Genomic DNA, 26,918 nt, shown 5'->3' with positions numbered 1-26,918 from the left:
CCCATCATGCCCTCCATCATGCTCCCCATCATGCCCTCCATCATGCTCCCCATCATGCCCTCCATCATGCTCCCCATCATGCCCTCCATCATGCTCCCCATCATGCCCTCCATCATGCCCTCCATCATGCTCCCCATCATGCCCTCCATCATGCCCACCATCATGCCCTCCATCATGCTCCCCATCATGCCCTCCATCATGCACCCCATCATGCCCTCCATCATGCCCACCATCATGCCCCCCATCATGCTCCCCATCATGCTCCCCATCATGCCCCCCATCATGCTCCCCATCATGCCCCCCATCATGCCCTCCATCATGCTCCCCATCATGCCCCCCATCATGCCCTCCATCATGCCCCCCATCAATCCCCCATCATGCTCCTCATCAATCCCCCATCATGCTCCTGTGGGCAAGTAGGCAAGTCCTTTATCGTCTCTTTGACATATTTATTTATTTTAAACACTGCTGAACACATACGAAGCCCTTAATGGACTCGGACTGAGCTACGTGCTAACTCCCTTATTAACTATCTGCCTTCAAGAACACTGATCATCTGCTGCTGGTTTATTGGAGATTCCAGCAACCGCTGAAAGAAGATCAGGGATGCAGCCTTCATCAGTAACGCCCAAAAACTGTGGAACAAACTACTGATAGATATCCTAAATATCTTTAAAAGAAAGCTAAAAACGTATCTCTTCACTTAAGTCTTTAACTGGCTTTTCTCAGTCTGCTTCACACTTAAACACTACTGCACTTCTTTAAAATGTTGCATTTTATACATTCTATGAATTCTGTTTTAACTTGTTTTTATTTATTTATTATCATTATTATTCAGTATTAACTCTATTTTATGTGTCAGTGGATTTTATCTTCCATCTTTTATTATGCATTCTATGTATTTTTAGTTTCACTATCTATTTCATCTTATTTTTATTATTAGTATCAAGTGGTTTTCATTTCCCTCTTATGTCACATGGGTGCTGAGGTTTGTTTTTGAAAATGGAGAAATGTAGAGAGAAATCATGTGACCAGTTCAGGTCAGGAAAGTACATGACTGTGTGATGTGTGTGTGTGTATATATGTATATACATATATGTACCACTGTTTGTACAGTATGTTTTCACACTGTGTGAATGTTTGAGTGCTTCATGGAAAAGCATCTGAAGAACATACAAGACGACTGATCTGAGATGAATTATACTTCATACACGGATCATAAAGAGACACAGTTCTTATTATACATCCATGTTCTCTCCTGACCTGAGCTGATCACATGATTGATGTTTGGTAAGCTAATAGGCTTTTCCTCGGCGTCCCGGATGTTCAGATCTGAATTTTACATCTTGAACTTTTAGATCTGACTTGAGAACCTAAAATAAATATATACTGGAAATAAAGTTTTTTAAAATTTCACAACTTGAAAGTGACTATTGAGAATTAAATTCAGTGGTATTTAAATCTCAACATTTAGTGTTCAGTTGCTGCTTTAATTCAAATTATGATGTTCTGTTTTTCTTCTGTATGAGACACTGATGTTTGACCTTTAACAGAGAACAAAGAGAGATAAGAGATAAACCTCCAACAATAAGAGTCAAACTCATTAAAAAGCTTCCAAACAAATGATTGACATAAACTCCACGATGCTGGACGTCATCATAACGCCAGTAAAGCTGAAGTTTCTTCTGATAACACATCAGTAAGTTCATGTCCTCATGTTTGTTTTGACTTGTGCTCTTATTTAGTCTAAATTAGTTACTAAAATGTAGAAATGTAAGTGTTTGCAGTGAGACAGTACAGCTGTCTGCTCACGCTGCTGAATAAACTCTGTTTGATTTGCATTTATTGTATAATTAAATATAATTTACTGATATATGAGGATCAGTGATTCAACCAGAAAGAAACTGTCAATATTAAAACCTTTAAAACAAGAAACAAACAACAAAAAGCAAGTAAAACAAACAAAACTTCAATTAAAGATTCATTAATTTATTGATCATTTACAGACACAATACTGGTGTTACATTATTAATTCTCATGTTTATTGATCATTTTACTATTTGTAATTGTATAATAGTCATAATACTTCATTATTTCTCTTTTATCATTTAAATAAAACTATATTGTGACTGTTAAATAAACACTGATGATGTTTATAATTCTTAGTTTGAGCTCTACAGTGTGTGTGTGTGTGTGTATGTGTGTGTGTGTGTGTGTGTGTGTGTGTGTGTGTTGCATCAATCAATCAGCTGATTCTGATCAGATTCTGAGCAAGAAAATTAAACTAAAAGCAGTAATGACTCAGTTTGTTAAGCTTTGCATAAATAAACTCTGTTCTGCTGCCGTCTGGTTCACGTTTATATACGGATGTTTTAATAAATACCACAAAATACTGATTTATAAATACTGTTCCCACTTCTCAATCTAATGTCTGTTGTACCTTATACACACAATAACAGATATATTTCTACATTTATTCATCACAAACGTGTAAAGATGTGTCTGATTATTTGCTTTCTGAGCGTCTTAACATCAATTTGTTTTTTCAGGATAGTTTCACTTTCAGCATCAAATCTCTGATGTTCTATATTTTTCTTCTTGTCAACAAAGCCCACGTCTTTAACCTTCTGCTGTCTGTATTTATCTTTCTAACAATATGTTCATGCTGCCTTTGTGAAACAAACTATACTATATATATTACTACTGTACTATATATTACTACTGTACTATATATTACTACAGTGCTATTATGCTATATATGTGTGAGGTGTTTTTAAGGATCTTCAGTAGGAACCAATCAGCTCTGAGCTGAGAGACACAGACAGAGGGGGAAAGTATTCAGAGACGGACGAGCAGGTTGTTGGTTTGACTCTGAGCATCAGATCTGCTGACGATAAGAAAAATATAGAATAACACCAGAGTGCTTGTTTTGATTACAGCCATAAAGTTCTTAAAGTTTTTCTGTCTTTTTATCTTCTGTCTGGGTGAAAGGACTCAAAGTGATCAGCTGTAATCAATAACCTGCTGTAATCAATAACCTGCACACATTAAATTTCTACAACAATAGACTGGGATCAGATCTTCCTGCTCTAGTTCTAGTTCTGCTAAAGAAGCCAAACGTGAGACTCTGGATGAAGAGAAAAAGTAAAAACACACAATAACAGGCAGAAGTTTCATTCAGTCATGTGACCAGACAGACGTACAGAGGACAGGAAATGACATCACTGTCAGGGGCGGGGCTTCAGTCTAGCCACATGATTGGACGTAGTTTTGAGGGAAGAAGCCCTGCTTGCCATTGAGGAATCCCTCACACCAGCCGTTGTCATGGCGACGTGTCAGGTAGATGATGTCACCCTCAGTGAGGGCCAGGTCATCGGACTTCGACGCCTCGTAGCTGTACAGCGCCACCACTGGACACACAGGAGAACTACAGTGAGATGCTGCACACAGCAGTCAGCAGTACACACACACATACATACATATGTACCTGTTATATCTATAACTGTAATATCTGTGTATATATCTGTTATATCTATAACTGTAATATTTTTAACTGTAATATCTGTGTATATATCTGTTATATTTACAACTGTAATATTTTTAACTGTAATATCTGTGTATATATCTGTTATATTTACAACTGTAATATTTTTAACTGTAATATTTGTGTATATATCTGTTATATCTACAACTGTAATATCTGTGTATATATATGTGTTATCTACAACTGTAATATTTTTAACTGTAATATCTGTGTATATATCTGTTATATCTACAACTGTAATATTTTTAACTGTAATATTTGTGTATATATCTGTTATATCTACAACTGTAATATCTGTGTATATATGTTTTATCTATAACTGTAATATTTGTGTATATATCTGTTTTATCTATAACTGTAATATTTTTAACTGTAATATTTGTGTATATATCTGTTATATCTACAACTGTAATATTTTTAACTGTAATATTTGTGTATATATCTGTTATATCTATAACTGTAATATTTTTAACTGTAATATTTGTGTATATATCTGTTATATCTATAATTGTAATATTTGTGTATATATCTGTTATATCTATAATTGTAATATTTGTGTATATATCTGTTATATCTATAATTGTAATATCTGTGTATATATCTGTTATATCTACAACTGTAATATTTTTAACTGTAATATTTGTGTATATATCTGTTATATCTATAATTGTAATATTTGTGTATATAACTGTAATATTTTTAACTGTAATATTTGTGTATATATCTGTTATATCTATAATTGTAATATTTGTGTATATAACTGTAATATTTTTAACTGTAATATTTGTGTATATATCTGTTATATCTATAATTGTAATATTTGTGTATATAACTAATATTTTTAACTGTAATATTTGTGTATATATCTGTTATATCTATAACTGTAATATTTGTGTATATATCTGTTATATCTATAACTGTAATATTTGTGTATATATCTGTTATATCTACAACTATAATATTTTTAACTGTAATATTTGTGTATATATCAGTTATATCTACAACTGTAATATTTTTAACTGTAATATTTGTGTATATATCTGTTATATCTATAATTGTAATATTTGTGTATATAACTGTAATATTTTTAACTGTAATATTTGTGTATATATCTGTTATATCTATAATTGTAATATTTGTGTATATAACTGTAATATTTTTAACTGTAATATTTGTGTATATATCTGTTATATCTATAATTGTAATATTTGTGTATATAACTAATATTTTTAACTGTAATATTTGTGTATATATCTGTTATATCTATAACTGTAATATTTGTGTATATATCTGTTATATCTATAATTGTAATATTTGTGTATATAACTAATATTTTTAACTGTAATATTTGTGTATATATCTGTTATATCTATAACTGTAATATTTGTGTATATATCTGTTATATCTACAACTATAATATTTTTAACTGTAATATTTGTGTATATATCAGTTATATCTACAACTGTAATATTTTTAACTGTAATATTTGTGTATATATCTGTTATATCTATAATTGTAATATTTGTGTATATATCTGTTATATCTATAATTGTAATATCTGTGTATATATCTGTTATATCTACAACTGTAATATTTTTAACTGTAATATTTGTGTATATAACTGTAATATTTTTAACTGTAATATTTGTGTATATAACTGTAATATTTTTAACTGTAATATTTGTGTATATATCTGTTATATCTATAATTGTAATATTTGTGTATATAACTAATATTTTTAACTGTAATATTTGTGTATATATCTGTTATATCTATAACTGTAATACTTGTGTATATATCTGTTATATCTATAACTGTAATATTTGTGTATATATCTGTTATATCTACAATTGTAATATTTGTGTATATAACTGTTATATCTATAACTGTAATATTTGTGTATATATCTGTTATATCTATAACTGTAATATTTGTGTATATATCTGTTATATCTACAACTGTAATATTTTTAACTGTAATATTTGTGTATATATCTGTTATATCTACAACTGTAATATTTTTAACTGTAATATTTGTGTATATATCTGTTATATCTATAACTGTAATATTTGTGTATATATCTGTTATATCTACAACTGTAATATTTTTAACTGTAATATCTGTGTATATATCTGTTATATCTATATATTTGTAATATTTATATCTATACTTATATTTGTAATATTTATATCTATTTTAACATTTGTAATATCAGATTTTTTACATCTGTATTTACATGTGTAAAACCCTCATACTTTTCTCCAGGTAATGTGGGGGCTGTCAGTAATAACAATAGTATTAGTATTAGTATTAGTAATAGTAGTAGTGGTATTTGTATTAGTAGTAGTAGTCTTAGTATTAGTAGTAGTAATACCTTTCTCCAGGTAATCTGGAGGGGCGTTGGTGTCGTAGTCCACTGGTGGAGGGAGGGGGGGCATGATGTCATCAAAGCCACCCTCATAGTCCAAGAGAGGAGGGGGCGGGACTGGGATCTCCAGGTCTAACAGAACCGTACAGTAACTGTGAGTGACGGCTGTGATTGGCCAGTCAGATGTTAGTAGGCCGAGATTGAACGGGGAGTAATACTAAGAGTATAGCAGCAGTACAATAAAACACAGAAATGTACTTTTTATTTGATTTTTTTACTACTTTGTTAAAAGTACTGTTCTACTCCCAGAACTACAGCCGGTATACCAGCACCACCAGCTGCAGGATTTGTTTTCTTACCCAGGTGTTCGAGGCGAGCAGGTAAGCAGAGCCGAGGTGACGAGGAGGAGGAGGAGGGGGAGAGCAGGAGGAAGGAAGAAGAGGGGGAGGAGGAGGAGGGGGAGGAGGGGGGAGGCAGAGGAGGAGCTTTGGGGGGAGGATAGGAGGGAGGAGGAGGTATCATCACTGACAGACAGACAGAGAGGAGCTGAGTTAGAAACATCACTGCAGCAACTGGTTGTGGTTTTTATTAATGAGAGTGAGTGATCCTCTGTCTGCACCCTGTTTAAAGGTCTGGTTCTCCTGGAACCTCCTCAGGTACTCGCTAATCTTTTTTGAGGACTTGAGACGACCCCTCAAACTTTCTCAAAGACTCCTAGAACTTATTTAATGACTCCTGGAATCTCCTCAAGGACCTGGCATCGTCTTAAAGAACTGCTAGAACCTATTAAAGGCTCCCTAGAACGTTCACAAGAACAGCTAAAACTTGAAGGACACTTGCAACCTTCCCAACAACACCTTGAATTTTCTTCAAGCACTCTTAGACCTCCTGATGGACCCTATAACCACCTCAGAGACTAAAACTTATTCAAGGACTCTTAAACCTTCCCAAGGACCATAGAACCTTCTTCAAGCACTCATAGAAACTCCTCCAGGACATTAAGAATCTACTCAAGGTCCATTTGAAATCTTTTAAGGACTAATGCATCCTTCTCAAGGACCCCTAGGACCTTCTAGAACCTCCTGATGGACCTTCTCAAGAACTCCTGGATTCTACACAACGCCCCCTAGAACCCTTTCAAGGACTGCAAGGACCCTTAGAACCTCATGCACTTCCAGAGGTCACTCAAAAACAGAAATAAAATAAAGGATTCCTTAAGGACACTTGGAACCTCCCCAAGGGCCTGATCTTGTCCTCAAGGACTCCTAGAACCTGTTAAAGGCCCCTTAGAACATCCTCAAGGACTCATAGAACTTCCTCAGTGACTTCAAGGAACATTAGAACCTCCTCAAGCACTTCTATAACTTACTCAAAAAGTCCCCATTGCTTCTTAAGGACCCTTACAATTGCTCATGGACTCCTGGAATCTCCTCAAGGATCCTCTGAACTTCCTCAATAACTCTCAAAACCCTTCAAGGTGCCCTGCAACCTCCTAAAAGACCCTGTAAAACCTTCTCAGTGACCCCTGGAAACTCCTTAAGAACTCCTGGAACTTCCTCCAGGACTCTAATGCTAACTGCTGCTAAAACAACCAGATTTTTAAAATCTATTGTTATCTGTCATCTGTCAGCTCTGCTGAGTTTCTATTGGACGACAGCAGCGCCCTCCATCAGCTTACGTGATTGGACAGCAGGCAGGAAGAGAGAGCGAGTGTAGCGGCAGCGGGAGGCGGGGCCAGAGCGGACCCTCATAGAGAGAGAGCGAGTGCTGGGGGGCGAGCGACGACGGCGACTCCTCCTGGAGGAGAGGGTCACTGAAGAAAAACACCACAGAAGAAGAAGAAGAAGCTGAGAGAAACACATGGTCAGATGGAGGTTGCTGCAGCGCGACGCTTCATCATATGCAGACGTTTGTTATGAAAGAGGAACATTTCGGTACCGTCTACTTCCTGGATGGATGGAGGTGGAGGGGGCGGGGCTGGCAGTTCACTGGTCGGCGGAGGGAAGCCGTCATCACCAGAGGGAGGAGGGGGAGGGGGGAGGAAGTTCTCTTCCACCACTGAGGAGACAGAGGAGACGTGATGTCATCATGATGTCACTCAGTTTGACCAGAGATGGATTTACACTCTTTTTATTTATAATTAATCCAGGTTTAACTCATCCAGGTTCAATTAATCCAGATTTAACTAATCCAGGTTTAATTAATCCAGGTTCAATTAATCCAGATTTAACTAATCCAGGTTTAACTAATCCAGGTTTAACTAATCCAGGTTTAACTCATCCAGGTTCAATTAATACAGATTTAACTAATCCAGATTTAACTAATCCAGGTTTAACTAATCCAGGTTTAACTAATCCAGGTTCAATTAATACAGATTTAACTAATCCAGGTTTAACTAATCCAGGTTTAATTCATCCAGGTTCAATTAATACAGATTTAACTAATCCAGGTTTAACTAATCCAGGTTTAACTAATCCAGGTTCAATTAATCCAGATTTAACTAATCCAGGTTTAACTAATCCAGGTTTAACTAATCCAGGTTCAATTAATACAGATTTAACTAATCCAGGTTTAACTAATCCAGGTTCAATTAATCCAGATTTAACTAATCCAGATTTAACTAATCCAGGTTCAATTAATACAGATTTAACTAATCCAGATTTAACTAATCCAGGTTTAACTCATCCAGGTTTAACTAATCCAGGTTCAATTAATCCAGATTTAACTAATCCAGGTTTAACTAATCCAGGTTTAACTAATCCAGGTTCAATTAATACAGATTTAACTAATCCAGGTTTAACTAATCCAGGTTCAATTAATCCAGATTTAACTAATCCAGATTTAACTAATCCAGGTTCAATTAATACAGATTTAACTAATCCAGGTTTAACTAATCCAGGTTCAATTAATCCAGATTTAACTAATCCAGGTTTAACTAATCCAGGTTCAATTAATCCAGATTTAACTAATCCAGGTTTAACTAATCCAGGTTCAATTAATACAGATTTAACTAATCCAGGTTCAATTAATCCAGATTTAACTAATCCAGATTTAACTAATCCAGACTTTTTTGTTTTATCCTCACCTGTCTCGAGACTGAGGGGCGGGGCCAGTGGTGGAACACTGTGATTGGATGGCGCTCCTGAAGGAGGAGGTGGAGGAGGGGGAGGGGGTGGGGCCACCATCTCGCTAGACAAGTCAGGTGGAGGAGGCGGAGGGGGCGGAGCCAAGGAGTTAGCTACGTCGTGGTCCTGAGCCGACATCTCGGCAGGTGTAGGAGGAGGAGGCGGGGCTTCGTCCAGCAGCGTGGTGATGATGTCACACTCAGGTGGAGCCTGCCAGGTGGAGGGGATGGTGGGCGGAGCAACGGGCGTCCCAAAACTGGAGCTGAGAGAAAGAATAAGAAAAGTCTCTGAGCTCGTCTTCATCATATTACAGTAAAAGTACATAAGTATTATGAGCTTGATGTAGTTAAAGTATTGCAGTAAAAGTACATAAGTATTATGAGCTTGATGTAGTTAAAGTATTGCAGTAAAAGTACATAAGTATTATGAGCTTGATGTAGTTAAAGTATTGCAGTAAAAGTACATAAGTATTATGAGCTTGATGTAGTTAAAGTATTGCAGTAAAAGTAGTGGTTTGGTCCCTCTGACTGATATATTATTATATATGACATCATTAGATTATTAATAGTGAAGCATCAGTGTTAGAGCAGCATGTTACTGTTGTAGCTGCTGGAGGTGGAGCTAGTTTACACTACTTTATATACAGTTAGCTAGTTTAGTCCAGTGGTTCCCAACCTAGGGGTCGGGCCCCTCCAAAGGGTCAGCAGATAAATCTGAGGGGTGGTGAGATGATTAATGGGAGAGGAAAGAAGAAAAAACAAAGTTCTGATACACAAATCTGTTTTCAGTTTTTGGACTTTTTCTCTAATCTTTGATTTTTGCTGAAATATTGGATCATTTGAACATTTATTGAAATGAAAGCATGTGAGAAGTTTAGAGGGAAAAATCACTATTTGGTGGAGCTGTTAACAACTCATAGACATGTGAAATGTGACCCCGACTACACACTGCTTTTTGTAAGACGTCAAAAGACAAAAAGGTTGGAAACCACTGGTTTCATCTTTAACAATGTGTTGTATTTTAAAAGCTTGTTATATTATCCATTGTGTCAAATCTTCATCTGAAAAGTCACTAAAGCTGTCAAATAAATGTAGTGGAGTAGAAAGTACAATATTTCCCTCTGAAATGTAGAAAGTAGCATCACATGGAAATACTCAAGTAAAGTACAAATACCTCTAAACTGTACTTCAGTATTTGAGTAAATGTACGTCGTTATTTTCCACCACTGAGAGTCAGTCTGGCCAAATAATAAATCCTGCAGAATTAAATCAAACATACAAGATTTTTCTTCTCTAAAACATAAAACACACTCAGGGTTTTTACCGGCTGACAGGGGGCGCCACCGGGCACTGGACCGGCTCTGGAGGTTTGTTGGACCTGAAAACACACACACACATGCACACACACACACACACACACAGACACACACACACACACAGACAGTAAACCACAGTCAGACTTCCTGTTGGAGGTCCGATCAGCATGTGAAAGAGGAAATTGTCAGAATAGAAACAGCAGAATCAGACTGAACCTGACGGAGGATCCATGTTTACGGATCGTTCCTGTTCTGCTGTCCGACTGTTTCCCAGAGACCTGCGGGGGGGCGGGGGAGGGGGGGGCACAGAGACATGAATGAGCATCAATGGAGCCTCTCAGACTCTGGCAGCTCTAATTAGTCTCTAAACATTTTCCCACGCTCAACAAAGAGCTGAGTGTGTGTGTGTGTGTGTGTGTGTGTGTGTGTGTGTTTGTGTGTGTGTGTGTGTGTGTGTGTTTCACTATTTGTCTGAAACTGTGTGTGAAAAGTTTAAACAAACACTTTGCTGCATCCAGCGCAGTGAAACAGTCTATTATATGTTTAGTTAATTTAGTTTAATTGCCTTTAGAATGAAACATTTCTTGCTTATTAATCTCAGTGTTTCCATCAACACAGTAGAAATAATATCAGAGTTTCAACAAGACTGGAAGGAAAATAACTCAAGTAGAAGATACGGGATCACAGAGGGACCAAACTGCCTCATCAGCTCTTTGATTTCCACTTTCATAATATTGTTCAGTAATGATGCTAAAATGTTCTTTAACTGAATGTTTGACTGACTGGAACCAGAGAATAAAACCGGTTTCTGATGTTTGGTGAAACTACACCTAAAGTTTAAATAACAGCCTGAATTATCGGCTTCTGGTCGACGCTCGATAGACGGTAAACAAACTAAACTCAGTGTGTTGATGTCTGACTATCTGCTCTGACATCATCAGCAGGTTGAACCTGAAAGGTCATGTGACAGAGTCTTTATGGAGGATTTAAACTCAAAAGCACAGACGGTGTTTGTAACTTCAGTCTCATATTATGTTTGAATGTAAACATGATGAATTATATATATGTTTACATTCATTCACAATCTGATAAGTCAAAGGTTAAATGTAAACCAGGTGCATTTGTTGAGTTTAATCTGAGTTTGTTGCGTTTGTTTGTACCAGCAGGACGAGACGCTGCGAAGGAAGAAAAAGTTTGAATTCGGAACCTTTACTGCAGTTTTACTTCTGCTTCTGTGGTTTCTGCAGCCGCCACTTCCTGTTAGCATCACACCTACAGCAGAGACTCCAGTCAGAGACAAACCTACTTCTGCTTTTCTTCTGGTGTGAATGTTTTCTCTGTGTCTTCTCTTAACTCACAGCGTCTGATAGTGAGCTTCAACACAGCACTCGTTAGTGATATCTGACCTTTATTAACCCCAACAGTTAACCCCAAACTGCGCCTGCATCTCTACAGACGGTGAAACTTTAACCGAGTCTTCATCTTGTCTTTATCTTCAGTTATTTTTCCAGTGGAAGTTGTGCATCAGTGGTTTTTGTGAGTTTCAGGACAACAAACAGTGATACGGGTACCTTGATGCCGTGGCCCACGCTGTCCAGCTGCTGGTAGTTGATTGGTCGGCGGCTGTACGGCGGGCGGGGCTGCGTGCCGGCAGGAGCAGGAGGGAGGATCTTGTGGCTGCGTGGGACTCGTCTCACCGCCGTGAAGACGCCGATCTCTCTCCGGGAAACTTTCTCCTTGTGCATCTCCACCGTCTGAGGACGAGATTCAGTCTGAGCTCAACGTTTAAACATCAGGAAGGTTCCTTCTCCAAACAATAAACACACTTATCAACGTTATTCACTGTCTCACATCAACTGACATTTAAGACGAAACTCTTCACACTGACCTTTTATTGACTAAAATATGAAAAGATTAATAACAAAAATAAATAACTAACATCGACGGAAAAAGTCCTCAGATCCTTTAAACTGGTCAAAGTAGAAATACCACAAATACCACTGAGAATAAACCAGTAGAAATACAACTGAGTAACTAATTATAAGCAGATAAATGGAGAACAGCAGGAGTGCACACACACACACACACACACACACAGACACACGCACACACACACACACACACACACACACACACACACACACACACATGCATATACACACATGCAGGGATGACCTGGACCTGTTGTCATGGTGATGCAGGCGTCCTCCAGTTTGTGCCTCTCGTTAACATTCAAGTAAACAAACTCCACCTCCAGTTTGATGTCATCACTGTGACATCATCAGGGTTATTGTGACATCACACAGCTGAAGACCAACAGGACCAGTAGCTGTACTCTCACCTGTCCAATCAGGTTGATGGAGGACTCCATGTGGCGCAGCTGATTGGTCTGTGCGTCCAGCAGACCGAGGACGCTGCTGGCCAGCGTGCTGATCTGGTACGCCACGCTGGCCAGTGATTGGGTGGTGAAGTTCTTCGTCTCCTCCAACGCCTTCATGCTGTCCTCACCTGACTAAAAGAGACACAGGGTTAGCTTAGCATAAAGACTGGGAGCAGAGGGAAACTGTTAGCCTAGCTTAGCATAAAGACTGGAGGCAGAGGGAAACTGTTAGCCTAGCTTAGCATAAAGACTAGCAGCAGAGGGAAACTGTTAGCCTAGCTTAGCATAAAGACTGGAGGCAGAGGGAAACTGTTAGCCTAGCTTAGCATAAAGACTGGAGGCAGAGGGAAACTGTTAGCCTAGCTTAGCATAAAGACTAGCAGCAGAGGGAAACTGTTAGCCTACCCTGGCATTAACAGTGCTGCAGCAGTAGTAGTACCTGTATGCAGTATTAGTACCTGTATGTAGTTGTTGTAGCAGTAGTAGTACCTGTATGCAGTATTAGTACCTGTATGTAGTTGTTGTAGCAGTAGTAGTACCTGTATGCAGTATTAGTACCTGTATGTAGTTGTTGTAGCAGTATTAGTACCTGTATGTAGTTGTTGTTGCAGTAGTAGTACCTGTATGCAGTATTAGTACCTGTATGTAGTTGTTGTTGCAGTAGTAGTACCTGTATGCAGTATTAGTACCTGTATGCAGTATTAGTACCTGTATGTAGTTGTTGTAGCAGTAGTAGTACCTGTATGCAGTATTAGTACCTGTATGTAGTTGTTGTAGCAGTATTAGTACCTGTATGTAGTTGTTGTTGCAGTAGTAGTACCTGTATGTAGTTGCTGTTGCAGTATTAGTACCTGTATGTAGTTGTTGTAGCAGTAGTAGTACCTGTATGCAGTATTAGTACCTGTATGTAGTTGTTGTAGCAGTAGTAGTACCTGTATGCAGTATTAGTACCTGTATGTAGTTGCTGTTGCAGTAGCAGTACCTGTATGCAGTATTAGTACCTGTATGTAGTTGCTGTTGCAGTAGTAGTACCTGTATGCAGTATTAGTACCTGTATGTAGTTGCTGTTGCAGTAGTAGTACCTGTATGCAGTATTAGTACCTGTATGTAGTTGCTGTTGCAGTAGTAGTACCTGTATGCAGTATTAGTACCTGTATGTAGTTGCTGTTGCAGTAGTAGTACCTGTATGCAGTATTAGTACCTGTATGTAGTTGCTGTTGCAGTACTCGGACACCTTCATCAGGTTGTCGTAGTTTTCCAGCAGAGCTTTCCGGGCGTTCGGAGCTTCCTGAAGGATCTTTAAGACGTCGTCTGTAAAGTTCTGATCCTTCATCTCTGATCAGGAAACATCAGATCAGACATGTTGTTGTACTTATACTCGTCTTTATCCTGAAGTACTACATGAGGTCAGACATGTTGTACTTATACTCGTCTTTATCCTGAAGTACTACATGAGGTCAGACATGTTGTACTTATACTCGTCTTTATCCTGAAGTACTACATGAGGTCAGACATGTTGTACTTATACTCGTCTTTATCCTGAAGTACTACATGAGGTCAGACATGTTGTTGTACTTGTACACGTCTTTATCCTGAAGTACTACATGAGGTCAGACATGTTGTACTTATACTCGTCTTTATCCTGAAGTACTACATGAGGTCAGACATGTTGTTGTACTTGTACACGTCTTTATCCTGAAGTACTACATGAGGTCAGACATGTTGTACTTATACTCGTCTTTATCCTGAAGTACTACATGAGGTCAGACATGTTGTTGTACTTGTACACGTCTTTATCCTGAAGTACTACATGAGGTCAGACATGGTGTACTTATACACGTCTTTATCCTGAAGTACTACATGAGGTCAGACATGTTGTACTTATACTCGTCTTTATCCTGAAGTACTACATGAGGTCAGACATGTTGTACTTATACACGTCTTTATCCTGAAGTACTACATGAGGTCAGACATGTTGTTGTACTTATACACGTCTTTATCCTGAAGTACTACATGAGGTCAGACATGTTGTTGTACTTGTACACGTCTTTATCCTGAAGTACTACATGAGGTCAGACATGTTGTACTTATACTCGTCTTTATCCTGAAGTACTACATGAGGTCAGACATGTTGTACTTATACTCGTCTTTATCCTGAAGTACTACATGAGGTCAGACATGTTGTTGTACTTGTACACGTCTTTATCCTGAAGTACTACATGAGGTCAGACATGTTGTTGTACTTATACTCGTCTTTATCCTGAAGTACTACATGAGGTCAGACATGTTGTACTTATACTCGTCTTTATCCTGAAGTACTACATCAGGTCAGACATGTTGTACTTATACTCGTCTTTATCCTGAAGTACTACATGAGGTCAGACATGTTGTACTTATACTCGTCTTTATCCTGAAGTACTACATGAGGTCAGACATGTTGTTGTACTTGTACACGTCTTTATCCTGAAGTACTACATCAGGTCAGACATGTTGTACTTATACTCGTCTTTATCCTGAAGTACTACATGAGGTCAGACATGTTGTACTTATACACGTCTTTATCTTGAAGTACTACATGAGGTCAGACATGTTGTACTTATACACGTCTTTATCTTGAAGTACTACATGAGGTCAGACATGTTGTACTTATACACGTCTTTATCTTGAAGTACTACATCGTTCTTAGTAAAGCTTGTTGGTTTATTGGATTTCATCAGCAGCAGTAACAGCTGTTTACATCTAACAGGAAGTTATTAATATTTATTGTTATTATTAAATAAATCCGGCGGCTGTGATGCGTTCAGCACGTAGATTTTTCCACCTGACAGCAGATGATGTTTGAAGTATTTGTACTTCAGGAATATTAAACAAACACAATAATAATGAAAATAATTTGAATCCACTAAATTTAAGTCTGGAAATGATTTTAAGAAGTCTGATGAACTGGTTTGTGCCGACTGGTCTGTCGTCAGCCGCCATCCTTTAACCGAGCAGGAAGTTTCAAACACTTGATGAACTTTTGATCATTTTCACTTTAATGATCAGAATCCTGATGAAAGTTCATTAAAGACGTTTCAACTCACCGAAGCTGCAGAGAAGAAAAACCTGAAGAGAAGAAGAAGCTGCAGCTCAGACGGAGTCCTCGGACGTCCTCTGATGTCTAGTTTGTCTTGTTTGTCTCAGAGTTGCTGGTTTGATTCTTCTCACACATGCTGCCAAAGATCCTCTGTGCTGCAGGCGATGACTCACTCTCACCACTGTTTCACAAACATCCTGGAACCTCTGACCCTCTGAGACTCTGAACGCAAGCTGGAAACATTTCAAGGACTCCTGGAATATCTTGAAGGACCCCAGGAGTCCTCTAAAGCATCCTGGAATTCCTGCACAGACCAGTGAAAACTCTGAAAGGATGCCAGGACCCAATTCAAGGACTCCTGGAACCTTTCAAGGACTCCTGAAAACTCCTGGAATCACTTGAGTCACAAAACCAACCCTCAGAAAGATCCTGCAACTCTGCAAGGACCCCTAGAGCCATTTCAAGAAGTCCTGGAATTCTTTCAAGGACCCTGGAATTTCTCAAATAGCCCTCACAAGTTTCCTTAATATTTTCAAGGATCTTCAGGATCTTTAGAAGAACAAAACACAAGAATTCGAGAAACTCATATAAAGAACCCTGGAAACTCTGGAAGTCCATTTCAAGGATCCTGAACGCTCCTGAAGGATGAACACAGCCTTAAAAAGATCCTGGAACTCTGGAAGAACTCCTACAACCATTTCAAGGACCCTTAAACCCCTTCAGGAAATCAAAGACCCTTTTCACTCTTTTAAGGATCCCTGGAAACCCTGGACAAACTCCAGGATTCATTCAAGGTCCCTGGAAACTCCAGAAGCATCCAGGAGATTATGAACCTTGGAAAACTTCAAGGGACTTAAACAGCAATGACAAACATCCAGATTTAACTTTCAATGACCCCGGAGACTTTAGAAGGACTCCAGGACTCATTTCAAGGACCCTGGAATCTCTTGAGGGATCCCCAAGGACCCCTGTGGTTCCTGGAAAGGGTTCAATCCTGAAAAGCACACAGGCCGCCAGCAGAAGTGAAAGTTTTTTGGATTGATAAATAAAGTCGGAGTGAGACCTCCCGCCTGTGTTTGCTCCTCTCTGAATGAACCTGCTTTGCACACAAACCGCTTCCTGTTTCACATCAAAGCCTTTAGAGAGAAGTGAGAGCGCTCGCTCCGTCTGACATTAAAACACCGCTGATGCTTCAACCAATCAGCATCAGTGAAGCTGTTTGTTGATCTGAGTCTGCAGCTCCACCTGCTGCTCACAGCGACACATTACACCTGCAGCACCAGGTACTTATATTATATATATCATAGTTATAATATATATAATAGTTATAATATATATAATATATATAATAGTTATAATATATATAATATATAATAGTTATAATGTATATAATATATAATGGTTATAATGTATATAATAGTTATATATAGGATAGTTATAATATATATAATATATAATAGTTATAATGTATATAATAGATATAATATATATAATAGTTATGACAGAAAACAACATTTCAAAGTTGTGAAATTAGAACTTTAATTATAAAATGATATATAATGACATATAAATGTCTTCATATTTGATCATTAACATCATTGATTACGCTCAATAAAACAGTCCCGGCGTGTCGTGTTGCTACAGACGGTCAGAGGTCACATGATGCCCGTTGCCCGGGGCGACCAGCGGGTTCCAGGGTTGTCTCCGTGGAGCTCCGTCTTTATCTTTCCTCTCCAGAGGCTTCAGGTGACTCGCCAGGACCAGATCTCTGAGAGACACACAACACACAGCCAGGAACACTCTCAAGGACACCTGGAATGTCTAAGACCACTTCAAGGACCTCCTTGAATGTCTTGAAAGACCCCAGGAGTCCTCTCATGCATCCTGGAACTTCAGGACATTCCAGGACTCATTTAATGACTCCAAGAGCCCCACCAAGCAGCCTGGAGCTCCTTCAAGTCTCCTGGGATGTCTTGAAGAAGTTCCAGGAGCATCATGGAACTCTTTCAGAGACTCCAGGAACACACTCAAGGCTATAAGGACTCCTTCAAGGGCCTGTGGAACTTTTGAAGGATTCCAGAAGCCTTCTAGAACATCCTGGAAGTCCTGTAAGAAGTCCTGGAATGCCTTGAATGATGATGAGCTTTCTGAAGCATCTCTGGGACTAATTCAAGGACTTTTGAAATGTCTTGAAGAAGTTCCAGGAGCTTTCCAGGACCTCCTGGGATGTCTTCAATGACCCCAGGAGCCCTCTCAAGTATTCTAACTTGTTTCAAGGATCCTGGAACATGTTGAAGGACTCCTGGGAACTGTGGAAAGACCCAAACTCATTCCAGGACTCCTGAAATGTCTTGAAAAAGTTCCAGGAGCCTTCTAAAGCATCCTGGAAATCCTTCAAGGACTCCTATAATCTCCTAAAGAAGTTCCAGGACTCCTCCGGGGACTCCAGTTTGCTGAGAGGGCTCCTGGAAGCCTCCTGGAAGCCTCCTGGAGGTCCTGGAAGGTCCTGGAGCAGCGGTGTTACCTGAACTCCTGGTAGGAGGAGACTCTCTGACTGACGGCTCTCAGTTTGGCTTCGTTCTCTCGTCGGTGTTTCTGCTCCGACTCGACCGCCGCCTGCAGCTCGCGCTCCAGCGAGGGGAAGTCGATGACATCACGCTGCGAGCTCGCCATCGCCTGATGATGTCACACAGTTTGTACGGAGGCTTTAAAGGGACATTCTGTCATCGTAGCTGTTTAAATCCAACAAAAACAAACACAAGAACAATATTCTGCTTCTGTTGAATATTGATTTATAGTTTATTTATAGAAACGAGGATTGATCATCTATTGATCAGTTGATCGACATAAAATTAATCAGCAACTATTTAAGTTTTGATTTGATCTTTTCTTTCAGTAAACGTAATATTTTGGTTATTTTGATGACGTCACATCGAACTTTAATATTTTATTCACCAAACGACTTATTGATTAATTGATTAATTGATAATATTACCTGCAGATTGATTGATAATGAGAATAACGGTTATTTGCAGCTCTGGAACAAGACGTATGAATGAATGAAGCTGAATTTATTGATTTTTACAGAGAAATCAATAACTGATGATGATGTCATAACAATAATAATTATAAACAGAAAACAGTTTTTACACAATAAATAAATAAAAACATGAAACTCAGTTTCAATAATCGTTTCAGTTTAATCACTTCTGAATATTTCATGTTGATATTTAAAAACACTGATGTGAAGCTTTGAAATTAAAAAACGTTTTATTTTTATTTGTTCATAAATTCATTTAAATGTTGGAAGTTTCCAGAATTTATTTTTAAACATTTAAATCTGAATTAATGAGACGAGAAAAACTTAAAGTCACGTTTTTAAACTAAAATAATAAAATATGTTTATGTGTTTATAATTAATTCAATATTAATGAACTAACTGCTGCAGATCTGCTGCAATATGTTTCTCAGCTTTAACTCTAGTTTCATGCTGTTGTTTGTTTGTTTGTTTGTTTGTTTGTGGCCTGGTGGGGGTGAAATGGACTACATTGTTTATAGCATCTGCAGTTTGATGAAACAGAAAATAATATTAAAAACACTGTATAAAGAAAAGTATGGATCCATAAATGAAACATTAAACCGTCATTAATGACTGATTGGTGGATCAGTGTCTCTGAATAAAAACGTTATTGAACGCAGCTCAGATGCTAACAGGCTAACGCTAGCTTCCAGATTAAACTTCTTAAAGCTTGTGTTTTATTTTAACACCATTTTACCACTTTACCAAACAAACTACATTTATTAACACGTTTAAAGTTGTTTTAGACGACTTAACGCCGCTAAAACATGTTGTTATTGAACGCAGCTCAGCGGCTAACATTAGCTCCCGGCTACCGTTAGCTTCCAGGCTAACCGCACACAGCCAAACCAATGTGTTTTAACATTAGCTTCCATGCTAACAGCAGGTTATTTAAACACCTTACCTGAGGTAGTGTGATTTCCTCGCGCTCTGTGTTCAGGTGTGTTTTCAGGCTCCTCACGGATCAGAAACAACAAACCGTCTCCATGACGACCGGGTGCCGGACCGCGCCTGCGCAGTGCAGTGCTGTCATAAAGTGACCTGCAGCTGATTTTCACTCGTTTTTTAATGATTTGACGGTTTGTTTCTGATCCTCGAGCCACATTTTAGGATTTCAGTGTGAAAAAAATAAAACTTGATTTTGTTAAAATCCTTTATTGACCGATTATTTATTATTTTATTGTATTCAGTGTGAATAAACGGCAAATAAATGTGTTATTAACAGTTCGGGAGGATTTAAATCAATGAAAACAGTAACAACTTTATTCACAGTGTGAAGGTTGCTCCTCTTCCTCACTGATGTTTCCAACATCACCAGTGTTTGTGTTAAATAACTCATTTCAGTCCCGTGTTTCTGGTCAAATAACAGAATACAGGTTTGAGGTGCGTAGTTTGTGTTTCACAGTGTTATATTATGTAATCAGTTGTCATGACAACAGGTGAGTCACAGCTCTGTTCAGGTAAGAAAGATAAAACTGTTCTGTGTATTTGATGAACTCATGGCTGTATTTGTGTGATCAGAGGAAACAACAGAAATGTTCTGTATGTTATGAATCTTTGTATCAGTCCAGCTCCCCCCTGTGGTCACCTGAGCAGGTGGTACGTTCCAGTCAGGTGAGGCTGAGCAGGTCAAAGGTCAGAGCTGTGTTAATGTGAGCCAGCTTCATGAGTAAAACTAAAATAGGCCTCTAGCTGCTAACACACTGATCTTTCCTCATGGGATCAGTTTCCATGGTAACCTCCTTCACAATAATAATAATAAGGGAGGGATGCTTGATAAGGTGGGAATGTGTGTCGATGGATAAAGGAGGGAAAGTCTGAGCGTATCTGGTTATTTCTGCTCTGAGAAGCGAGGAAACATTAGCAGCTGACACGCCCCCTTATCGGACAGCAGTTATTGATTGGACGCAGCTGATAGATGACATCATCACCGAGTGGAGTCAGAATACAGATTAAATCCTTCCTGAGTTTTATATTTGATTTGTTTTCTGATTCATCGTCTAGTTAAACGTCTGTTAATTAGTCTGATCAACAAGTGAACTTTTATTATGGATCAGAGAGTCTGTCAGCAGGAAACACTTTTTATTTGATTTGATTTTGTTTTTACTGAGAACAGAACGTGCAGGTTTATCTGAACAGGAAGAAGAGCCGAACATCTTCTTCTTCTACTTTAATGTCGTCTTCCTGTCCCGGTGTGATCGGGGTCGTAGTGCGTCTCGTCAGTCGGACGCTTCCTGTCGGCGACGATGACAAAGACGACGCGTCCACCTGCTCAGAAACTGAAACACCGTCCTGCTGCGTCTCTGACTGATGATGCGTTTCCTGTCAGCGGAGCAAATCCTTCTCTGGATCTGAAGGTTGTAGATGAACAAAACTCTCTTCTTCTCCCTCTCAGGATGGTAGAAGGCGGCGATGACCCGTCGGAGGCGGTTGGTGTAAACCTGGAGGCAACTGAAGAGCGCCGCCAGCAGCACGCAACACACACAGCTGACATACACGCCTGCAGGGAGCGAGGACGGCGGGGACACACACATCCGGTTGTCGGCGTCGATGCGGAGGCTGGACGAGCTGTTGAACGCCGCCACCGTCTTCCTCAGGAGGCGGGCCATCATGGAGGCTCCGCCCACCCTGATGTCCACCTGGTGACTGCTGGTGAGGTTGAACCGGGTGACGGTGTGTCTGCTGACGACGTCCAGAACGTGGAACAGCGAGAAGTCGACAGTCAGCAGGACGACAGACAGCAGAGAGACAGAAATCACCTGGAACACGCCTGAGGCGACGTGTCGGAGCTCCTCCGGGAGGATCTTTGGACTCCACGGCTCCGTCAGCGTCCGTCTCTCTGATTGGCTCAGAGGCAGCAGACAGCGGCGACCGGCTCTCTTCCTGCCGGCGTCCATCTGTTTGAAGTACGTGGTGACGTAGACGTTGTCGAATCCGACGTCCCTCCTGTAACGTCTGAGGTAACCGAACGCCTGGGTGAAGATGGTGATGAAGGTGAGGGAGCGGAGTATCTGCAGGACGTCCAGCAGCTGCTGCGTGGCGGCCGTCAGCCTGCCGAAGGATCCTCTGACGGCGTCCGTGAAGTCCTGATCCAGAACCGCCTGCCGCTGCTGCCGCTGCTCCACCAGCAGCTCGCTGCTGAACTCTCGGGACAGCAGGTCCACCGAAGCGTTCAGCTGGTCGAACAGCTGACCGAAGTTTCCCTCCACAGGAAGCTGCCGCCGGCACCACGGCGTCATCACTCTCATGACATCACACAGGAAGTGGAACTTCATGGAGACACACAGGATGTGGTTGATGACGGGTACCGGGATCGCCTCCATACACTCCGCCCACTTGAGGTTGAACCAATCAGCACAGCGCGCCACGCCCTGATCCACCACACTGTCGCACTGCATCATGGTCTTGGCGGTGAACTGCTGCTGCGTGTCGTTGCCGGCGGCGGCGGCGTGTTTCGGGGAGAAGCGGTCGTATCCGTACTGAAGCACAACTTGGTCCCTGATGGTCTGAAACTTCCTGCTGACGCTTCGAGCCTCCGACAGGAAGTCCGGCTGGTCGTCCGTCAGCTGCTGCGTGATGAGGATAAACGGTCGGACGGCGTCTCGCCACAGCAGCCGGCTGTGATGAACCTGCAGGTCCAGATTACAGCTCAGAGACTCGGCCGCCGCCTGAACGTTCCGCTGGATGTTCTGCAGCGGACCCGAGTGCAACACCGACAGGATCAACAGCATCAGGTACGCGCGGCCACGGGAGCCGAGCATGCTGGGAAACATCAGGAGGACTGAACATCTGAAGGAGGAGGACGACGCCCCGCCCACGACGCACACGCCGACACAGACGCATCCCGCCGCCAGCTTCAGGTCAAAGGTCAGCGGGAGGCTGAGGGCGACGCCCAGGAACAGGAGCACGCCGCTCGCTGCTCCAAACAGCGCTCTGACGACCAGGTGAGCCACCAGGAACTCCTCTGATTGGCTGAAGAGGAATCGATGGACGGCTGCCGGCAGGACGCTCAGACTGATTCTCTCCACGGTGCTGCGGACGGCTGGTCGTCCCATCATGCTCTGCTGCGTCAGTGTGTCAGATGCATCTGATAAATACACTAAAGTCACATGATGTTGTTTTTCAGTTGGAGCTTCTAGAAGCTTCGGTGACATCACGGTTTCCACGGTTACAGGAAAACATCTCAGCCTGAGTGAAGCTGACAGGAAATAAACAAGTGAAGAAAAGAGAAAACAGCTGATGAACGCTGAGGTCAGAGGTCAGCTGGGAGGAGGCGGAGTCACAGCGCTGACCAGGTAACACACAGCTAGCAGACAGCTAGCATTACATGCTAACGCAGCGGTGCTTCCCTCCGCAGGTCAGCAGGACGACGCCGCCGCCGCAGCAGGAAATAAAGAAATAAAGGTCTTCAGTGTTGAAGACCAGGTTCTGGTTCTGAACCTCCTTCCTGTCTGATACGAGCTGACGATGTGCAGAGAAACCAGTGTTTGTATTTATATATGAATAAAAGTGGAAACAGGCGAAACAATCCTGTTTTTGTTTGTTTTCATTACACTTCTGATTATATAATAACTATTATGATAATTATGAACAAATAAACTTAAATGTAAATTAAATGTAATATTGATTAATAGCAATAAAAAAGTAAAACTATAAACATCAATGTCAAGAAAATCATTTTCAAACTAACATCCAGTTCATAAACTAAACTAATAATATAACATATAACATATAACATATAACATATAACATATAACATATAACATATAGACATGCAGCCTCATCACAGCGTTATTACACTAAAGTACCAACTGAAGATCTTTGGGTTGTGGACTGTTGATCAAGACAAAACCAGACATTTGAGGATGTCATCTTGGGCTTTAGGAAACAGTGATCAACATTTTTCACCATTTTATAAACCAAACAACTGATTGATTAATCAAGAAAATAGTCAACAGATGAATTGATAATGAAAATAATCATCAGTTGCAGCACTAAAACATCTCTCAATGATAACGGCCAGTCTTCTTTGGAATTTGCTGATTTTAAAGTGAGACTAACTGTTGCTGAACAGCGTCCATTACAGTGCATTGAGTTGATCAACTAGTGAGTTTTATTTCTTATGAATTCATCTTTTCTCGAAGAGGTAGAACACGTTATATCTTTGTTCAAAAGTTATATAAGCTGTGTCCAAAATCACTCTTTGTTTATTATAAAGTGAACATTCAGTGAGTGTCTGAATTCTGCTCTACATACAGCCTCAAAACTTCCCAAAATACATACAGTACACTACTGTCTGCTAACAATCCCATAATGCAAGAAAATATCACATTTTATAAGCAATCCTACTTAAGTAAAAGTAGGGATTTTCAATTTATTTTTTAGTTTTTTAGTTTTGTTTTTCAGCATTTATGTGACCACAAGTTTTCATTTTGTATTATTTTCACAAAATAAACGTCATGGTTGTATCCGGTGACAGTGAGAGACGTTCACTTCCACGTCTTCAGATGTTTTCACGTCTTGGTGAAGTTGTTGTTTCAACCTGATGAGAGGAATGTGACAGAGATGCTGGATGTGATGACTGCTGTCGCTCAGGTTGGCAAAACATGAACAAACACATACAGAGAACTTTCTTATAGAGCCACCAGACTAAAGCCTCACATCACTGTTTTACTGCCAAATATTTCCAAATTACTGACATATTGCTGGTTCTGACTAATGTTACACTGAATCACTGGAAACTGATTCTTCTGCCAGTGGCAGCAAAGCACAACTTGCTGTGTAGGCTGCTGTTTTAGAGCAGCGAAGAAGAATTGACTTGATTGAATTCGACCATCAGAACCACAGAGGAAGAATGTAAGTTTGCTGACATTTGCTTGAAGTTTCAGGACGCTGTCGGGAAGCATCAGGGTCTCGTTTCAGGGCTGATAGATGATATCGTGTGGTTACCGTGACGTCACTCGTTGGTTTCTGAAGCTCAAAGTGAGAAGTAAACACAGCTCAAAGAAAATACTCTGATAGAAGTCTGTTTCAAGAAGAGACTTCTTCTTCTTCTTCTTCTGTACAGAATAAAGCTCACACAGGTGTATATCACAGGTGTTTCTCTATAAATACACACATTCATTTGATTTGATTTGACTGAGAGACACCTGTGTGAGTTAAATACACAACAAGAATCAGAGATAATAACCAGCTTTGATCTGAGTCTCTGCACAGATAAGACACAGGTGAGGTCTGGTCATGTGACTTCAGGTATTTCCAGTGAAAACAGAGGGGGAGGAGCCTGGAGCTGATCCAGGTACATGAATATAAATTAAAGGTGATTCTGCAGCTCAGGTGCAGATTGAGAGACGACGGCTCGGTGAGTTCTGAACACTTTTCTCTACTTTGATATCGGAAATAAACAGAAACATGTTAGTCTGAGCAGCAGAGAGGATTCACTTCAGTTTATCAGTTTCTGCAGGTTTGAACAGTTTAACAAAGGTTGATTTTAAGGACAGGTTGTTTTTTTTAACACAATCCTGACGTGCTCATACGTGCTGTAGTCGCTGTAACAAAACTCTCCATACTGACCCTGAACACAACTACGCTGCAAGAAATGAGGCACAAAATCCAAAGTTTCATCTGTCTGAGTTGATAAATCCTGGAACGTAGTTCCTGTCTGATCTGTGGCGGAGGGATACATTCCAGCAGTCATGTGTAACTTTTGTTGATGTTATCCGGCTTTTACTACTCGAGACACTGATGCAGATTTGATAGCTGGAGTATTTAATATTACTAATATTTTGATAGTTTTGGTGTTTGTGTGACGTCTCGGAGTCGACCTCCAGCTGTTGCTGCTGCCTCTGCTGATGGGAAAATGTGTTCCAGAGATTTCCTTTGAGAGATGCTGAAAGAAGGCAGTTGTGTGTTAATAACGAAAACGTTTGAAGCTCAGTGGAAGAGAAAATGTCTGAAAAAACAACAACGGGCCCAACATTGAACCCTGAGGAACCCCACAAATGTTTTCTTGGGTTTTGATCAGATTTAGAGGAACGTCTTCATGTATGTTACGGTGTCAGTTTACAGATAATCATCTGTCCTGAAGACACAGTTAGAGAAAGAAGTATTTCCTGTTTGTTGAGCGTTGATGTTCAGACTGAACCGACTCGTTTTTCATGAATCTTAACTGAACAGGAACTAAACATGAAAAACAATCACAGATATGAAATACATTTAGAAGAGTTCACAGTGAAACAGAAACTTCTTATATATAGTGTGTTTGTTACATATTAAATATATATAGAGAGAGATTCAGTGGTTCTTATTTCCAGGCGTCCTCTGTGTAAAAAGTAGTATAAAGAGATGATGTCACTGGTGATGTCACTGATGATGTCACCGATGATGTCACTTGGGGGTGGAGCTAGAAGGAAGTGATGTTACCAGACCTCCATAGTCCGCTCCTCATCTCTGCCGGAGGGTTAGCGGCTCCGGGCTACATTAGCCTCTTCTAGCGTCACACGCCATAATCTCCCACCCAGCTGTTGGCAGCCCAGTTGCATTATGGGTAATATAGGCGTCATGTTTAGGCAAGGGGAAAAAAAAGTGTGCAATAAAAAAGATTTATCTTGTTTTTTAAAAACCATCCATCATGAGTCTGATGTCACAGGACTGAAATGATTCAAATAAATATTGATATATATATATATATTACATTTAAACTCACAAAACTATATTTGAACATATCATTTATATATATATTTATATATATAGTCCATTATTTTAACATACATGTGTAAATACAGACGGTGACACATTAAAGGAAAACCTGGTCCAGGTCTGAATGCTGGACCCCTACAGTGAGGGGGTCTGGTCCAGGTCTGAATGCTGGACCCCTACAGTGAGGGGGTCTGGTCCAGGTCTGGATGCTGGACCCCTGTAGTGAGGGGGTCTGGTCCAGGTCTGGATGCTGGACCCCTACAGTGATGGGGTCTGGTCCAGGTCTGGATGCTGGACCCCTACAGTGATGGGGTCTGGTCTAGGTCTGAATGC

At 40.1% G+C, this 26,918-nt stretch overlaps 3 protein-coding genes across 5 annotated transcripts; all 3 read right to left on the bottom strand.

Annotated features, from left to right (window-relative positions):
- Positions 1-1,973: 1,973 nt before the first annotated feature.
- Positions 1,974-16,949, bottom strand: abi3a (ABI family, member 3a). 2 transcript variants are annotated; one of them, XM_044332283.1, is made up of 12 exons: positions 15,816-16,949; positions 13,934-14,067; positions 12,694-12,864; positions 11,924-12,106; positions 10,569-10,630; positions 10,361-10,414; positions 8,998-9,299; positions 7,851-7,970; positions 7,591-7,725; positions 6,272-6,436; positions 5,919-6,044; positions 1,974-3,410 (listed from the first exon to the last, which is right to left on the bottom strand). In XM_044332283.1, the coding sequence occupies exons 2-12, from the start codon at positions 14,063-14,065 to the stop codon at positions 3,247-3,249; spliced, it is 1,614 nt and encodes a 537-aa protein (XP_044188218.1). In that variant the 5' UTR covers positions 14,066-14,067; positions 15,816-16,949; the 3' UTR covers positions 1,974-3,246. The 2 variants fall into 2 exon arrangements, with proteins under 2 accessions (XP_044188218.1, XP_044188219.1); XM_044332284.1 differs by lacking the exons at positions 6,272-6,436; positions 7,591-7,725 and having other exon boundaries at positions 15,816-16,928.
- Positions 16,950-17,330: 381 nt separating this feature from the next.
- On the bottom strand, positions 17,331-19,917 carry ccdc103 (coiled-coil domain containing 103). 2 transcript variants are annotated; one of them, XM_044330090.1, is made up of 3 exons: positions 19,792-19,917; positions 18,333-18,540; positions 17,331-17,576 (listed from the first exon to the last, which is right to left on the bottom strand). In XM_044330090.1, exons 2-3 carry the CDS (start codon positions 18,479-18,481, stop codon positions 17,447-17,449), a joined length of 279 nt encoding a protein of 92 aa, XP_044186025.1. In that variant the 5' UTR covers positions 18,482-18,540; positions 19,792-19,917; the 3' UTR covers positions 17,331-17,446. The 2 variants fall into 2 exon arrangements, with proteins under 2 accessions (XP_044186025.1, XP_044186024.1); XM_044330089.1 differs by having other exon boundaries at positions 18,333-18,484; positions 19,792-19,912.
- Positions 19,918-20,950: 1,033 nt separating this feature from the next.
- dcst1 (DC-STAMP domain containing 1) lies at positions 20,951-23,390 on the bottom strand. The gene has a single exon (XM_044330088.1). It carries the CDS (start codon positions 23,039-23,041, stop codon positions 21,107-21,109), a length of 1,935 nt encoding a protein of 644 aa, XP_044186023.1. The 5' UTR covers positions 23,042-23,390; the 3' UTR covers positions 20,951-21,106.
- Between the last annotated feature and the right edge of the window lie 3,528 nt (positions 23,391-26,918).

Source organism: Thunnus albacares, chromosome 17, assembly GCF_914725855.1.
Source record: "Thunnus albacares chromosome 17, fThuAlb1.1, whole genome shotgun sequence".
Lineage (NCBI taxonomy): Eukaryota > Metazoa > Chordata > Actinopteri > Scombriformes > Scombridae > Thunnus > Thunnus albacares.
Note: the sequence above shows the minus strand (reverse complement) of the source record. Positions and strands in the feature narration are given on the sequence as shown.

Excerpts from the sequence above, each read along its gene's own strand:
- abi3a (XM_044332283.1), bottom strand. The coding sequence starts at position 14,065 with ATGAAGGATCAGAACTTTACAGACGACGTCTTAAAGATCCTTCAGGAA. Across the intron at positions 12,865-13,933 it reads GCAACAGCAACTACATACAG|TCAGGTGAGGACAGCATGAA; the intron begins GTACTAATACTG and ends TGTCTCTTTTAG. Across the intron at positions 6,045-6,271 it reads TGCTCGCCTCGAACACCTGG|ACCTGGAGATCCCAGTCCCG; the intron begins GTAAGAAAACAA and ends CGGTTCTGTTAG.
- ccdc103 (XM_044330090.1), bottom strand. The coding sequence starts at position 18,481 with ATGGCGAGCTCGCAGCGTGATGTCATCGACTTCCCCTCGCTGGAGCGC. Across the intron at positions 17,577-18,332 it reads TCCTCCTACCAGGAGTTCAG|AGATCTGGTCCTGGCGAGTC; the intron begins GTAACACCGCTG and ends TGTGTCTCTCAG.
- dcst1 (XM_044330088.1), bottom strand. The coding sequence starts at position 23,041 with ATGTCACCGAAGCTTCTAGAAGCTCCAACTGAAAAACAACATCATGTG.